Raw genomic sequence first — 13,707 nt, 5'->3', positions numbered from 1 at the left:
TTGTTTATACTTAGGTAAAATATTCATACAGATTCTTATATCTGACCAGGTATTATATGGATAGTGGATGAATCTTATAGCATAACAGTAACATAGCATTGGTAGTGTGTGGGGTGTTGGTAGAAACACCTTATTAATGGTGCTTGCAAAGCAACATTATTACTATTGTGCCGGACAAAACTTCGGCGCGTAACTTGTCCCGCAGCTTTTGTCCTAGACCCATGAATCACGTGTCAAATCGACCGGCTCATTGAGGAGAGGTGTGCTTTGACTTTTATAAGCGATCCGAGTACCGGTACTTCCGGTACCGGGTCTCAAAGTTGCCTTTTTTTCCCATAGACTCCCATTATAAACTTTGGAGGTTTATAACTCGGCAAGCTTTCGAACTATCTACACCAAACTCGGCCAGCTCCTTTAGTTTGATACTCTGAACAAACTTTTAAATTGGTCTACCGACTGGCCTTCTGGTTGTGCCGCAGCCCCGCCCCCAAAATATGCAAAATAAAAAAACTTTTTACAATATGGACATGTGACATATCAAAACACTCACAACAATGAGGGGAACTTCCTCATGTGAAAATTGATGACGTCACGTGATGTCACGTGTATCCCTGCACCCAAAATAAGCGAAATCAAAAAGTTAGCACAACATGGACATGTCATATATCAAAACACTCAGCCCGATGAGGGGAACTTGCCACGTGCAAGCACCAATCACATTTTCTTCAGGATATGTAGATTCTAGTTGTTACTGCTGCTCTAAAATGAGTCCATTAACACATCCAGGCAGAAATGGAGACTGATGAAGAACAGAATCTGCACAAATTGTGACCAGATGACCATAGTGGACCAATAACGTAGGTGGTCAATAAAAATGCAGTCATCTGCTCTTCACCGGCTGATGCACGCATATAGCAGCACAACACGTGAGCCACGTGTCAGGGTCGCTGCAGAGAGTGAACAATCCTTTGAGCAAACTGAAATATTTATAGTCCCCACAGAGTGTAATATTTTATTATCATGCATTAGCACAAATCAACACTTTCTGCCCATGTAGAATTTCGCACGTAAGTAATAGACACGTGCTTTTTTCGACGCTTCACGTGTTCAGGCACTTTTCACACGTGACTTTTTGCATTTATTTCCCCACAAACCCCCGTTTTGGATCGTTTACTTGTGTTCCAGATGTAGGGAATGTAGTTTTATTTCTCCTAGATTTTCTCATGTGATTAATTCTTATTATTATTTTATCTTCAAAGGAAAATTTGTCCTTTGTAAGGAATGAAGGGTTCTTCACGTGACATGATTTAATGTTTCCATACGTTATATATTTCCCATTTGTTATATTCTTAAAAATGCCATTTGTACACGTGGGCCATGGGAATTTTATTTATTTATTTTTGTGATGTTTTCACCTGATCAGTTTATTTTCCATGTTTTTTTTTTTCACCTGACATTATTCGTGCATTGTTCATGTGTTGATTTTACGTGGGACAGGGTGAAATACACCTTCAGGTTTTTTTTTAAACATATGCACGTTATTTTTCAATAATTGTACATACTTTTATTCTGACCAAAGATCATGGGCGACGTCACGCGCTGCATATAAGGCGCCTGAGCGTGCGCTCGAGCCTTGTTTACGCGCTGTAGAGCGGCACATCTGGACGGATTTCCCCGAGCAGAAGCTCGAGCGCTTGCACAGCTGTAATGTTGCACTGTAGCTGCTGTATAGTAGTATACAGCAATACTTGTCCTTTATAGTTATACTAATAGTTGTCCTTTATTTTTTGCACTCGGAAACCATGGAGACTTTCGCCAGAGTCAGTGAGGAAACCCTGGTTTTAAACCTGTCGCGTTTGCACCTGGCTGACTTGAACCTGGAGCACATCACGGAGCCACAACGCAAAAAGATACAAGAGCTTCACCTTACATACAACAGCCTGGCGTTTTTCCCCACTCCCCTATACATGTTTTCCAGCCTGGAATTCCTGGACATGAGTAATAACGCGCTGACTGTTTTTCCTGAGGACATTCTGCAACTCACAAAACTAAAGACGCTGGTCGCGAAAAATAACCAGCTGGATGAAGCTTCGTTTCCGAAGCGGTTCGGTTCGATGCCCATCGAGACCCTGAACTTCAGCGGGAACCGATTTAAAGAAATACCAAGGCAGTTCCTGGAACTGAGCCGACTGCAGTCTCTGTCCATGGGAGGAAACAGATTAAAAAGCATTCCAGCAGAGATAGGAAACTTAACCAGGCAGGTCTCCTTTTTTTCACTGTGATTTATTTTTGGGGGGGTTTGGTTCTAAATACCATTATGATTTAAGCCAAAATATGTAAAAACATGTTTCTCCTTGCATCGATAGTAGCCTGAGTATTAAACACAACAGCAATGATGGAGTATAGCAGTATCTAACAGTCAGAAACATTATGCCTCTATACTACCTGATATCTCCAGGGTCCCCAGTCAGATACATTTTCTGTTCTGGCATTTAGCAGACACCCTTATATCCAGATACTTACAATTCATTTCAGTTTACACAACTAAGGGCCTTGCTCAGGGTCCCAGCTTTTTTGGGACCTGGGATTCAAACTCATGACCTTCCAGTCAGTAGACCGACACCTTAACCACTAGGCTGCCACATCCCAGATCCTGATACTCAATGTCCGTGTGGGTTTCCTCTGGTTTCCGCCCACTGTCCCAAAGACAAGTTGTCAAATTGCCGTGATAAATGAGGAATCAGGGTGTGCTGTTATAGGAAAATAATTACCCACAGCATGAAAATGATGTCATCCCACCACTCTGTTGTTGATTATTTTCCCATTATAACATGCCAATATGTTACACTGCAGAAACCCCACAATATGACAGTTTACAATGAGTCCTATATACAGTATAGTTGATGACTGCATTGGTGGTTTCAGCAATCCAACATACTTAACATATCACTACACAAATATACTGAAAGGGCAGAGGAAATACTGGAGCTATGAAGTTCACTGCAGCTTTTAAGTTAGTAGTAAAATTTCAGGATTTCAACACACTTTTGTTGGAATTTATCCTGGTTGTTTTTAAGTGCTGGTTAAAATGCACCCCAAACCCATCCAACAACTACCAGCTAAGAGGGTGAACCTCTGGCTTGAACCTCCCCAATGCTTCCACTGAGAATCACGTAGTCAGCCAATCACATTTTTTCTAACTGCTGGTCTTAGTGTCATAGGGCAGCATAACATTTGAAGTCCGCCCTGTTATGCATACATGAACTCAGAGACACCTGTGATTTGTATTAGTGATTGTCTAGTGTCGCTGTGAGTCTCTTGGGCACTAGGTTAACCAACTTTGCTCCCTAATTTCCGGTCCATAGATAGCTGTGTTCTTCTTAGTGTGCAAAACTTAAACCCCTTACAATGTTTTACTCTTGTGCTACTCAGGAGCTAGGCTGCAATTTATCAGAGTGTTTCTGCTATTCATCCTTTTAGTTTATGAATCATCTGAAATGAAACACAACTGTAAAATCATCTCATTTGAAAGTATGTGCTTGGGATTGGTTTAAAAGAAAATAAATAAATAAATAAATAAAGCAGTGCTACTGTATATGCGTAATACAGTATGTTTGATATTTTCAGCCTGATTGTATGCTTGTCGTTCTGTTATTCATGCTTTGCTGCCGAATCATTTGAAGGCTGGAGATGTTGTATCTGGGAGGAAATCTGATCTCTTTCATTCCTCAAGAGCTGGCTAACCTGCGCTGTCTCAGGTACCTGGTGCTGTGTGACAACTGCATCCAGAGCGTTCCACCTCAGCTATACAGGTAACAGCTGGCATTTACAGTGTGTACTCTATTATCTATACGCATGTGCATTATCTTATCTTACTCAATTGAATTATTATGCCAGTGTTTCCACACATTCTAGATATTTATACATCTAGACAAACTGTATGTGTTATATCTGTATACAAATATATATATAGTACTGTGCAAAAGTTTTAGGCAGGTGTGAAAAAATTGCTGTAAACAAAGAATGCTTCCAAAAATGGAAGTGTTAAAGATTTATTTTCATAAATGAACAAAATGCAGTGAATGAACAAAAGAGAAATCTAAATCAAATCAATATTTGGTGTGACCGCCCTTTGCCTTCAAAACAGCAGCAATTCTTCTAGCTACACTTGCACACAGTTTTTGAAGGAACTCGGCTGGTAGGTTGTTCCAAACATGTTGGAGAACTAACCACAGATCTTCTGTGGATGTCGGCTTTCTCACATCCTTCTGTCTCTTCATGTAATCCCAGACACACTCGATGATGTTGAGATCAGGGCTCTGTGGGGGTCGTGCCATCACTTTATGCTGGTTTGAAGGCAAAAAAATAACACCAAATATTGATTTGATTTAGATTTGTCTTTTGTTTGCTCACTTTGCATTTTGTAAATTGACAGAAATAAACGCTCATTATTTACATTTCTGAAAGCATTCTTTGTTTACAGCATTTTTTCACACCTGCCTAAAGCTTTTGCACAGTATATATATATATATATATGATGGTCCTTATTCCTGGTTTCTTCCTCCTGTTCATTATATCTATACTTTGTATAAAGAAGTAGCATTAAAAAATAATGCTCATTCTTGTTCTTGTATAAATGAATATGTTACCTGTTTACATGTTAATTCATTAATGTTTGTACCCCAGGTTGCACTCCTTGCTGTGTCTCAGTCTCCACAATAACCTCTTGACGTTTCTACCACGTGAGATCCTCAGCCTCGTGCACCTACAGGAGCTCAGTCTACGCGGTAACCCTCTGGTAGTGCGCTTTGTCAAGGACATGACCAATGAACCCCCATCCTTGCTCGAGCTGGCAGGACGGACCATTAAATCCCGGAACCTTCCGTACCTCGTGAGTGACCTCCCACAGAACCTGTACCGCTACTTGGACTCGGCCAGCAAGTGTCCCAACCCCAAATGTGCGGGTAAGAGACAGAAACATGGAGGACAGAGTCAAGGGTTGATGTTCTTACGAGTGTACGCTTGTTAAACAAAATTTAAAATCTGAGGTGTTTTGTACCTTTAGTGGTCTGATCATGAGCCCGAACAAAATAAACAAAAAACAGACGCAGACTAAATAACACACAGTACAGACTAAATAATTTCTCTCAAACAAATCTGACTCCAACACATTTTTTATGGATCTGCAGCAACATCCTCAGCCGTTTTAATCCACTGACCCAAAGGATTCTTTGGTGTTTCCTTTTTCAGGAAACCTTTAAAGTTTTTATACAGAACTTATAAAGCAGGCATCTATAAATCTCATTCAGAAAAGGCTCCAAATAGAATTGTGAACAAAATGCTTGAAGGTTTAACCAGCCAAAGAAGCAGCTAGTAAGTGTTTTTAGTGTTTACACAATTTATCCAGTCAGTGACAAAACAAAAAAGCCACACACACTGCATTGTCAAGTGTTTTTTAGCAGTTACATGAAGTATAGTGTTCACCATGTTTCCAGCCATAGACAACTTTGTGGAAACCAAACCAAATCTTTCCTAGCTACTAGATATTAGAGCTAGGCACATCCATTTTATTGTAATATAATAGATTACAGTTTCATCAAGGCATCTTTGAAACTACATTATTATTATTATTATTATTATTATTATTATTATTATTATTATTATTATTATTATTATAGCTGTTAGCTAATTCAATTAGTTGTGGGCTGAACACTAAAGTCCTCCCTCTTAGCTGTTTAAGTGTACTACAGTGGTACTGTGACTATTGACCATATTCGATAACTGATAGAGTTGTTAGATGTTAGAGTTGATCCAGCAGGTGGACATGAGGCATTAAAACCATAAGTATGTCTCCTCAGCCCATTATACATCTTCTCTTTCTGCAGGTGTTTACTTTGACTCACGAGTGCGCCATATCAAGTTTGTCGACTTCTGTGGAAAGTTCCGTCTGCCCCTAATGCAATACCTCTGCTCCCCTGAATGTAGCTCTCCCTGCAGCTCCACCCCACAGAGCGACGCTGAGTCAGAGGACGAGAGCAGTGTCCCGGCAGACAGGCTACAGAAGGTGCTCCTGGGATAGCACAGCCACCTTCTACAGTTATAAAGTATAAAAAAAAGTATATTTTTGTAATGAAAAAAAAAATAAACCTGTCTGGATCGGTACTGAATGATCAACAGCATCAGCCTGTCCATGAATGTCCATTATTGAGCTTAAAGTGACCCAATAAATAATGTGATCTACTCAGTCCAAGTTTGCTTGACTTATATATCTGTATTTCTTCTTGGTGTGTATTACATTTGATGGCTTGTATATGTCAACAATTTCCATCTTTGATTTCACTAATGGTGGCACTTTTGGAATGGAATGGAAGGCACTTTTATTCTCACTGGGTTACACTGTGCCCTGGGAAATCATGAAAACAGCAGGGGAAGCCAATACAAGTGCATATCACTCTCTACTGGAAGGACACAGGTCAACTCTCTAAGCCTCGAACTCTAGATAAGGGTTCAAACTGCACTGAATAAACATAAGTTATTAATTAACTATATTCCCAAAAGTATATGGACACCTGGTCATCATACCTATATGTTCCCATTCAAAAACATGGGCCTTAACACAGTCAGTCCACCTTTTGCTGGTATAACAGTATTTGTGTTCATTCAGCTATAAGAGCATTAGTGAGATCAGATACTGATGTCAGGTGAGGAGGTTCATCCTAAAGGTGTTCGGTGCAGGAAACTCAAGATCTTCAACTCCAACCGTGACAAACCAAGTCTTCATAGATCTTGAGAAGAAGCAGTCTCCAGTGTCAGTAGGTTTCCTGACATGGAAATGTCACAGGACGGAGGAGTCTGAAATTTCTTGGTACAACGACAAGCTGCACGTTTCTCTTATTAACTACAAGAAAGAGAAAATGAGAGGCTAGAGAGGGAAGACTGTTTGTAGCTGCTATAATGTAAGTGATAAAATCTTTCATGGTCCACAACGAGAAATGTAACTAAGTGGATAAAAATAGAATGTGTTCTTTAAATAATTGTAATAGTTGTAAACATTTGGAACACTTTAGGGAAGTTATTGGAAAGCAGTCAGTCAGAAAACTCTAATTTGCAGTCTTTTATTCATACTTTTAATGCATTGCAAATTATTTTACTGTTTTTCTTGCTATAATGTAATCTTATGTTTAACTTGGGAATGTGTAATAGAAAGAAATGTTTGCAGAATATAACTCCAACACTGAGATCCAAAAGTCTGTGAACTTTTCTTTTCTTTTTTTTTCTTTTTTTGCTGCCAACAAAAGTGTGTTTGTCATTGACCTCGTTGACATACCAAATAAACTGTCTACCATCAGCACCTCTGTCGACAAACACACAGCTAATTGCTCCATCTACAAAGCAATGGTAATGTTGAATTCCATTTCAACTGCAACATTGCTGTTATTCTCCAAATATGCAGATGTCTAGATGTAAAATTGACTAGCAAGTTGAAGCAATACCAGTGTGGGACGTTTGTGTGGCATTTTCTTTTCCATATAGCAACATATATAAACTTGTTCTATTCTTAACTAATCCAAAAGAAACAGAAATCATTCTCATCTACAGAGAACCAAACGTTAACCTCAGACTCAAACCTCTGCTTTTAAGCTTTGATAACATATCAGAACTGACCTCATATTAGTCTATCTCTCTTACTGTTATCTCCCAACCTGAATACAATGCTCAGGTAAAATAATAACTGTGATAAAACATCAGTAATAAAGCAGTTCTTAAACTCCATAACCTCCTTTCATACTCATAAATGTGTGTGTGTCTGTGTGTGTGTGTGTGTGTGTGTGTGTGTGTGTGTGTGTGTGTGCTAGATGAAATTATCTAGTTGTGACATCACATCATCGCCTGTCATCACCTGATGTGTGTGTGTCTCTGTGTGTGTGTGTGTGTGTGTGCAAGATATTTATTTATCTGCATAGCATATGACATTTCTCCTGCATCTGTACCTTCTGATATTTTATTTTGTTTAATATTATTATATTATTTTATTAGTTTTTTATTTTTATTATTATTTATTTTATTATTTAGTATTTTAAAGGTAATACTGGAATATTGCAAATTTTTAATTGTCAGTATAGTTTAATATTTTTAATGTTTTTCATCTGAACTTAAAATATACTGGAAAAATAGTCTAAATATTGTTGTGTTGATTTTACTGCCATATCCACTCAGTACTGTAGGGGCCGCTATGTGCTCTAAACTTCTGTGACCGTCGGAGAAATTGCGAAGAAGAAAATCACCTCGTTCTGTTTCCTGTCAACAATGTTGTAGCTGCAGCAAAAGTGAGTTATTTGTTTTTGTTTGTTTGTTTGTTTATTTATTTATAAGACTTTCATTTAACTCACATTTAGCTCATAAAAATAGGGCGTTGAATTAATAAGCCAAAATACATTAAATCAACTGCACTTCATATCAAGTGAATTACACATCAAGTGCACTTTATATCAAGTGCACGTTATATCAAGTAAACTACACATCAAGTGCACTTTATATCAAGTAAACTACACATCAAGTGCACTTTATATCAAGTAAACTACACATCAAGTGCACTTCATATCAAGTAAACTACACATCAAGTGCACTTTATATCAAGTAAACTACACATCAAGTGCACTTCATATCAAGTGCATGTCACATCAAGTGCACGTCACATCAAGTGCACTTCACATCAACCACCGCCATCTTTGTACAGGGCTTTGTTCAAATGCATGGACGATGCCGGACTTCTGTGCTGCATTTTGATGTTCAAACGAAAGAAATATAAAAACCAGACAGCAGGGGATCACATTTCACAAGTGAGAATGTGTTTTATGACACTGAACGTTAGGAAATTATATTTCTGGTTCCGTTGGTTTGTTTTAGTCCTTGGTTAATGACCACAGCTAATCCATAGTTTTTGACAGATTCCGAAGCTCTTAATAAGGACATTAAAAATTGACCCGTGCTTTTTTGCTTAAAGGTGAAAAGACACAACTTTATGTATGTTTTGTAAGATTCCCTTATCTGTAGGGCTGCAACAAACGATTATTTTGATAATCGATTAATCTAACGATTATTAGAACGATTAATCGACTAATCATCGATTATTGTCAGTCATTGACGACTAATCAGTAAGTTTTGAACGATTATTCAGCTTTTTCAATTAGTTAAAACATTGAGTTATACATATTCTAACTATAATATAAAAAAAGAAAATCACTTCAGCTTTTGAAATGGTTGTTTTAATGAACTTTGAGCCAATTAAACAGGTCATTCTCTTTTTAAGCACTGTTTAAATATTCTGTTATCTTTTAATTAAAAAAAAATTTGATGAAATGAATCAGCTGCATTACAGACAAATATATATATATATATATATGTTTGAATGTAAACATCTCTTGGCAGCAGTATTAAGAGCTTCATTTGTAAAACAAGTGTTCAGTTTAATGAAAAGCAGTATGTAACAGTGTCCTTTCTGCACTGGCCTTTTTTGGATTTTCAAATAATTGCTGAATTAAAATGAAGAAATTCCAGCCTCCTCTTGTGCCAGGATGTTTCCTTTTCAAGTGCTCGAGCATGCACGTTGTGCTTCCATGAAACGCAAGTTCTGCCTTGCATGTATTGCACACAACTGCATTTTTGGTTGGAAGTTTTGTAAAACTTTCCCACACCTTGCTTGTTCGCATTCGCTTGCACTCCGTCATAATTTGCGCTTCTTTTAAAAGTTCTCTTCTACCGCATTTGTTAGGGCTGCATTACACTCTAGCGCTACAGCGCCGTAGCGGTCAAATCGCGATATTGCAGGCCCTTACATTAGGACACGTGAGAACAAACGACTACTCGACAACAAAGATATTTGTCGACAATTTTTTATTATGTCGACTAATCGTTTCAGCCCTACTTATCTGTAAAACATATTTTATTAGATTGTCCTAGACTTAACACAAGCAGAATGCTCTTTTATCAATTTACTTCACTTAAGGACATCAGGACTGTCGTGTCACGCATTGAGAGTGACAGTCACGCATTGAGAGTGACAGTCACGCATTGAGAGTGACAGTCACGCATTGAGAGTGACAGTCACGCATTGAGAGTGACAGTCACGCATTGAGAGTGACAGTCACGCATTGAGAGTGACAGTCACGCATTGAGAGTCTTTTGTCACGCTCTCCTGCCACACATCGTATTTCATACGCAGACATTTTTGACTATTTATCATATATTTAATATGCCGCAGCGCCCAAAATGTATCTGTCCGCACCGCTGTCTCTATGGAACCGGGCAGGAATCAAGCGCGTCTCCCCTGGAGCTCTTAGTTGAGCCTGACACTTATCAGCCAATCAAAAATATCGGCTACACAAATAGCCAATCAGAAAATAGCACTATCTGTGTAAGATTTAACGCAACAACCAATAAAAAAACATTCATTAGAAAGGGTATTTTCGATGGTCGCTTTGAACAAAATGAACAAAACTTCATATCAAGTGCACTACTAATCAAGAGCACTTCATATCAAGAGCACTTCATATCAAGAGCACTTCATATCAAGTGCACTTCATATCAAGTGCACTTCATATCAAGTGCACATATCAAGTGCACTTCATATCAAGTGCACTTCATATCAAGTGCACTTTAAATCAAGTGCACTTCATATCAAGTGCACTACTAATCAAGTGCACTTCATATCAAGTGCACTACTAATCAAGTGCACTTCATATCAAGTGCACCACATAACTAAATAGCTCATAAAAAGACAGCGTTCAATTAAAGTACACTACATATCAAGTGCACTACATATCAAGTGCACTACATATCAAGAGCACTACATATCAAGAGCACTTCAAATCAAGAGCACTTCAAATCAAGTGCACTTTATATCAAGTGCACCACATAACTAAATAGCTCATAAAAAGAGGGTGTTGAATTAATGAGCCTAAGTACATTCATTCAAGTGCATTTCAAATCAAGTTGGTGGTTGTCTACTCCAACCTGGAAGTAGTCAGTCAGCTTAAATCTGTCTTGCTTTCATAAGCAGTAGGTCCTTCAGTATGTCCACTAAAGACAAAGAAGTCTTTTATAACAATGTCCATAGTTAAAAGTGCTATACAGATACAATTGAACTGAACATTCTCCTGCCTCCTGAACAGATATTTACTAAAGACTTAGAAGTTTCATCATCCTACTTATTAATGTGCTTCTACATTTAAAACATTTAGCAGACACACTTATCCAGAGTGACTTACATTTTATTTCAATTTAAACAACTGAGCAATTGAGGGTTAAGGCCCTTGCTCAGGGGCCCAGTAGTGGCAGCTTGGTGGACCTGGGAATCAAACTCACAACCTTCAGTAGTCAACACCTTAACCACATCCCACACTTCTGTAATCATAATCTAGAAATCTCTAGAATTCATGCACGATGAACGATGCAGCCGAAGGATGCAGCCGAAGACGAACCTCCGTCACTGCTGTGGGGACTGGACCCTGTGTTTTCTGCCTACGCCAGAATTTATGTTAAAGACATCCTACAGATGAGAGAGTCTCGACAAGTTCCAGGTTTTCCACATGTTCTAGGTTTAAAGCATGAAATCTTAATGCATCAGCAAAGCATCAATGTTGTTACCATAAAAATCATTTCTTGACTACATGTTTTTTACCACCCACAGGAGTCTATTTCTATAAAAGTCACCCATTGTTCCAGGTGGATGTACTGGGCACTGTGGTGTACAGACGTGAGAGAGACGACTTTTATTGCTACGGAGGTAAACCTGATCCACGTGTCTTACAAACTACTGTGAAGTACTTCATTTGTTTGTGTTATGGTGCTTAGGTTATTTTAGCATCATAAAAAAAACACCTTTTATGTTGATTAGGGTTTGCTTTATATATTTAGTGGATGACGGTACTGGAGTCATCAGCTGCCTGTGCTGGAAAGATGAGAAATGGCAAGATCATGGAGACTCTGTAAAGGGTATGGCTTTCATATCCAGCTAGATTTCATTCAATATTCACCACATTACTTATTTTTGTCTTAACTGAAGCTGTAATTCTTATTTTAGCTGCAACTAGAGGTCCTGCTGGAGGTGGCTTTAACGTAGAGGAGCAGTTGAAGAAGCTCCAGGAGGCACAGAGGAGCAGCACAATGCTGGATATTGGAGATCTGCTCCGAGTACGTGGTTGCCTTAAAACATCGCGTGAGCAGAGAGAGATCCTGGCCTCCTCATTTTGTAAGCAACCTGCACACCCTTGAGCTACTAGAATCCTTATACAAGCATTACAATTTTTCTATGCAAGCTTCTATACATGATCGTTAATGTTTTTAGGAAACTGACTTGATTAATTTTGGCATTCTGATGGAATGCAACATACATCTTGAATTTGAAATGTAAAACATATTTAATGACCAGGCTTTTCTGGGGTAATGTTCGTGTAATGTTCTGAATTTAATACGTTTAACGGTCTTTCTCTGAGACTGTAGCACTTTAGGACATAGCTAGACATTTTTAGCTTAAGACATGATACTCTGTAGAGGCTAAAAAAAATCTAATGAGTCGCCTCCTTCAGCCTGAAAAACCTTGATACTAACAGGAAATAACCTCCCTTGCCGCTCCGAATACACAACACATCGATCCTTGAGGCGAATAGGTTACAAAAGTAGAACAGACTGGGCACAGACTCACAAAACTGTAGAGGGTAAACACCAGGAAATGCTCTTCCCATCCTGAAAATGCCCAGTTTCAGTAAACTTTATGTTTCCTGTAAAAGAGAGTTGTACAAAGCTGTGCATTTTCTGTTTCTTGTGTATTTTTTGTGTACAGATAAAGTGAACGATCCTGTGATGAGTGTTCAGATCTCCTGGATGTTGGAGATGCCTCAGCTCTACAGAGACTGCTATGACAAACCCTTCCATATCCCATCCAGTGAGCTTAGTGCAAGCGCCAATGAGTGAGTCAGTTATCGTCAGTGTAAAATATATTGGCACCCTGGACACTTTTCAGAAACCGTGTAAAAAGTGGCAAACGTTTATTTATTAGGATAATTATAAATCCATGAGTTTTGTCAGGATTTGTCTTATTTATTTATTCATGTTTTTTATTTTTAAGTTGCACATTAAAAAAAAAAAAACATTTTTGCCTGTAACAGAAGTAACAGAATGCAAACATGTCTCTTTGCCAGACAAAATTATAACTTTGACTTCATTATATAACCTTTTTGTTGTCACTACTTTTGTTCCTGATAGTGTAGATTTATACACAGCGATCAGCCATAACGTTAAAACCACAGGCCTAAAATTGTGTAGGTCCATTTGAGCCATCAAAACAGCTCTGAATTCTTGAGGTATGAATTCCAAAAGACTTCTGAAGGTGTGCTGTTGTATCTGGCACCAAGATGTTAGCAGCAGATCCTTTAAGTCCTGTAAATCGATAGGTGGGGCTTCAACAAATCAGACTTGTTTGTCCAGCACATCCCGCCGATGCCTGATTGGACTGAGATCTGTGGGATCTAACTAGAAGGGTTTGCCTTGAGTCCTCATGAGCATTAATTAATGAGCCTTGGGCACTCATGGCCATGTCACTGGTTCACAGATTGTCTTTTCTTGGATCACTTTTGTTCGGCACTAACCACTGCACCACTACATACTGGAAACATCCGTTGAAGATTCCGACCCAGTCGCCTTAGCCAT

General features: G+C 38.6%; 2 protein-coding genes across 4 annotated transcripts in view; both read left to right on the top strand.

The window, feature by feature from the left end:
* The first annotated feature begins 1,646 nt into the window (after positions 1 to 1,646).
* Positions 1,647 to 6,244, top strand: lrrc58a (leucine rich repeat containing 58a). The gene is made up of 4 exons (XM_060860205.1): positions 1,647 to 2,257; positions 3,684 to 3,812; positions 4,687 to 4,964; positions 5,886 to 6,244. Exons 1-4 carry the CDS (start codon positions 1,803 to 1,805, stop codon positions 6,077 to 6,079), a joined length of 1,056 nt encoding a protein of 351 aa, XP_060716188.1. The 5' UTR covers positions 1,647 to 1,802; the 3' UTR covers positions 6,080 to 6,244.
* A 1,966-nt stretch (positions 6,245 to 8,210) lies between these two features.
* Positions 8,211 to 13,707, top strand: part of stn1 (STN1 subunit of CST complex) — a 10,309-nt gene continuing 4,812 nt past the window's right edge. For 2 of the 3 annotated variants that reach the window (XM_060860465.1, XM_060860467.1), the window contains exons 1-6: positions 8,211 to 8,327; positions 11,421 to 11,597; positions 11,690 to 11,785; positions 11,917 to 11,994; positions 12,083 to 12,250; positions 12,842 to 12,968. In XM_060860465.1, coding sequence (XP_060716448.1) covers positions 11,450 to 11,597; positions 11,690 to 11,785; positions 11,917 to 11,994; positions 12,083 to 12,250; positions 12,842 to 12,968 — 617 coding nt within the window. In that variant the 5' untranslated portion in view covers positions 8,211 to 8,327; positions 11,421 to 11,449. The remainder of the gene's footprint in view (positions 8,328 to 11,420; positions 11,598 to 11,689; positions 11,786 to 11,916; positions 11,995 to 12,082; positions 12,251 to 12,841; positions 12,969 to 13,707) is intronic. The other variant, XM_060860466.1, reaches the window with a different exon arrangement.

This window comes from Tachysurus vachellii, chromosome 24, assembly GCF_030014155.1.
Source record: "Tachysurus vachellii isolate PV-2020 chromosome 24, HZAU_Pvac_v1, whole genome shotgun sequence".
NCBI classification, from domain to species: Eukaryota; Metazoa; Chordata; class Actinopteri; order Siluriformes; family Bagridae; genus Tachysurus; species Tachysurus vachellii.
Note: the sequence above shows the minus strand (reverse complement) of the source record. Positions and strands in the feature narration are given on the sequence as shown.

Coding starts and splice junctions, on each gene's coding strand:
- lrrc58a (XM_060860205.1), top strand. CDS start 1,803: ATGGAGACTTTCGCCAGAGTCAGTGAGGAAACCCTGGTTTTAAACCTG. Junction 3,813..4,686: donor GTTCCACCTCAGCTATACAG/GTAACAGCTGGC, acceptor TTTGTACCCCAG/GTTGCACTCCTTGCTGTGTC. Junction 4,965..5,885: donor TCCCAACCCCAAATGTGCGG/GTAAGAGACAGA, acceptor CTCTTTCTGCAG/GTGTTTACTTTGACTCACGA.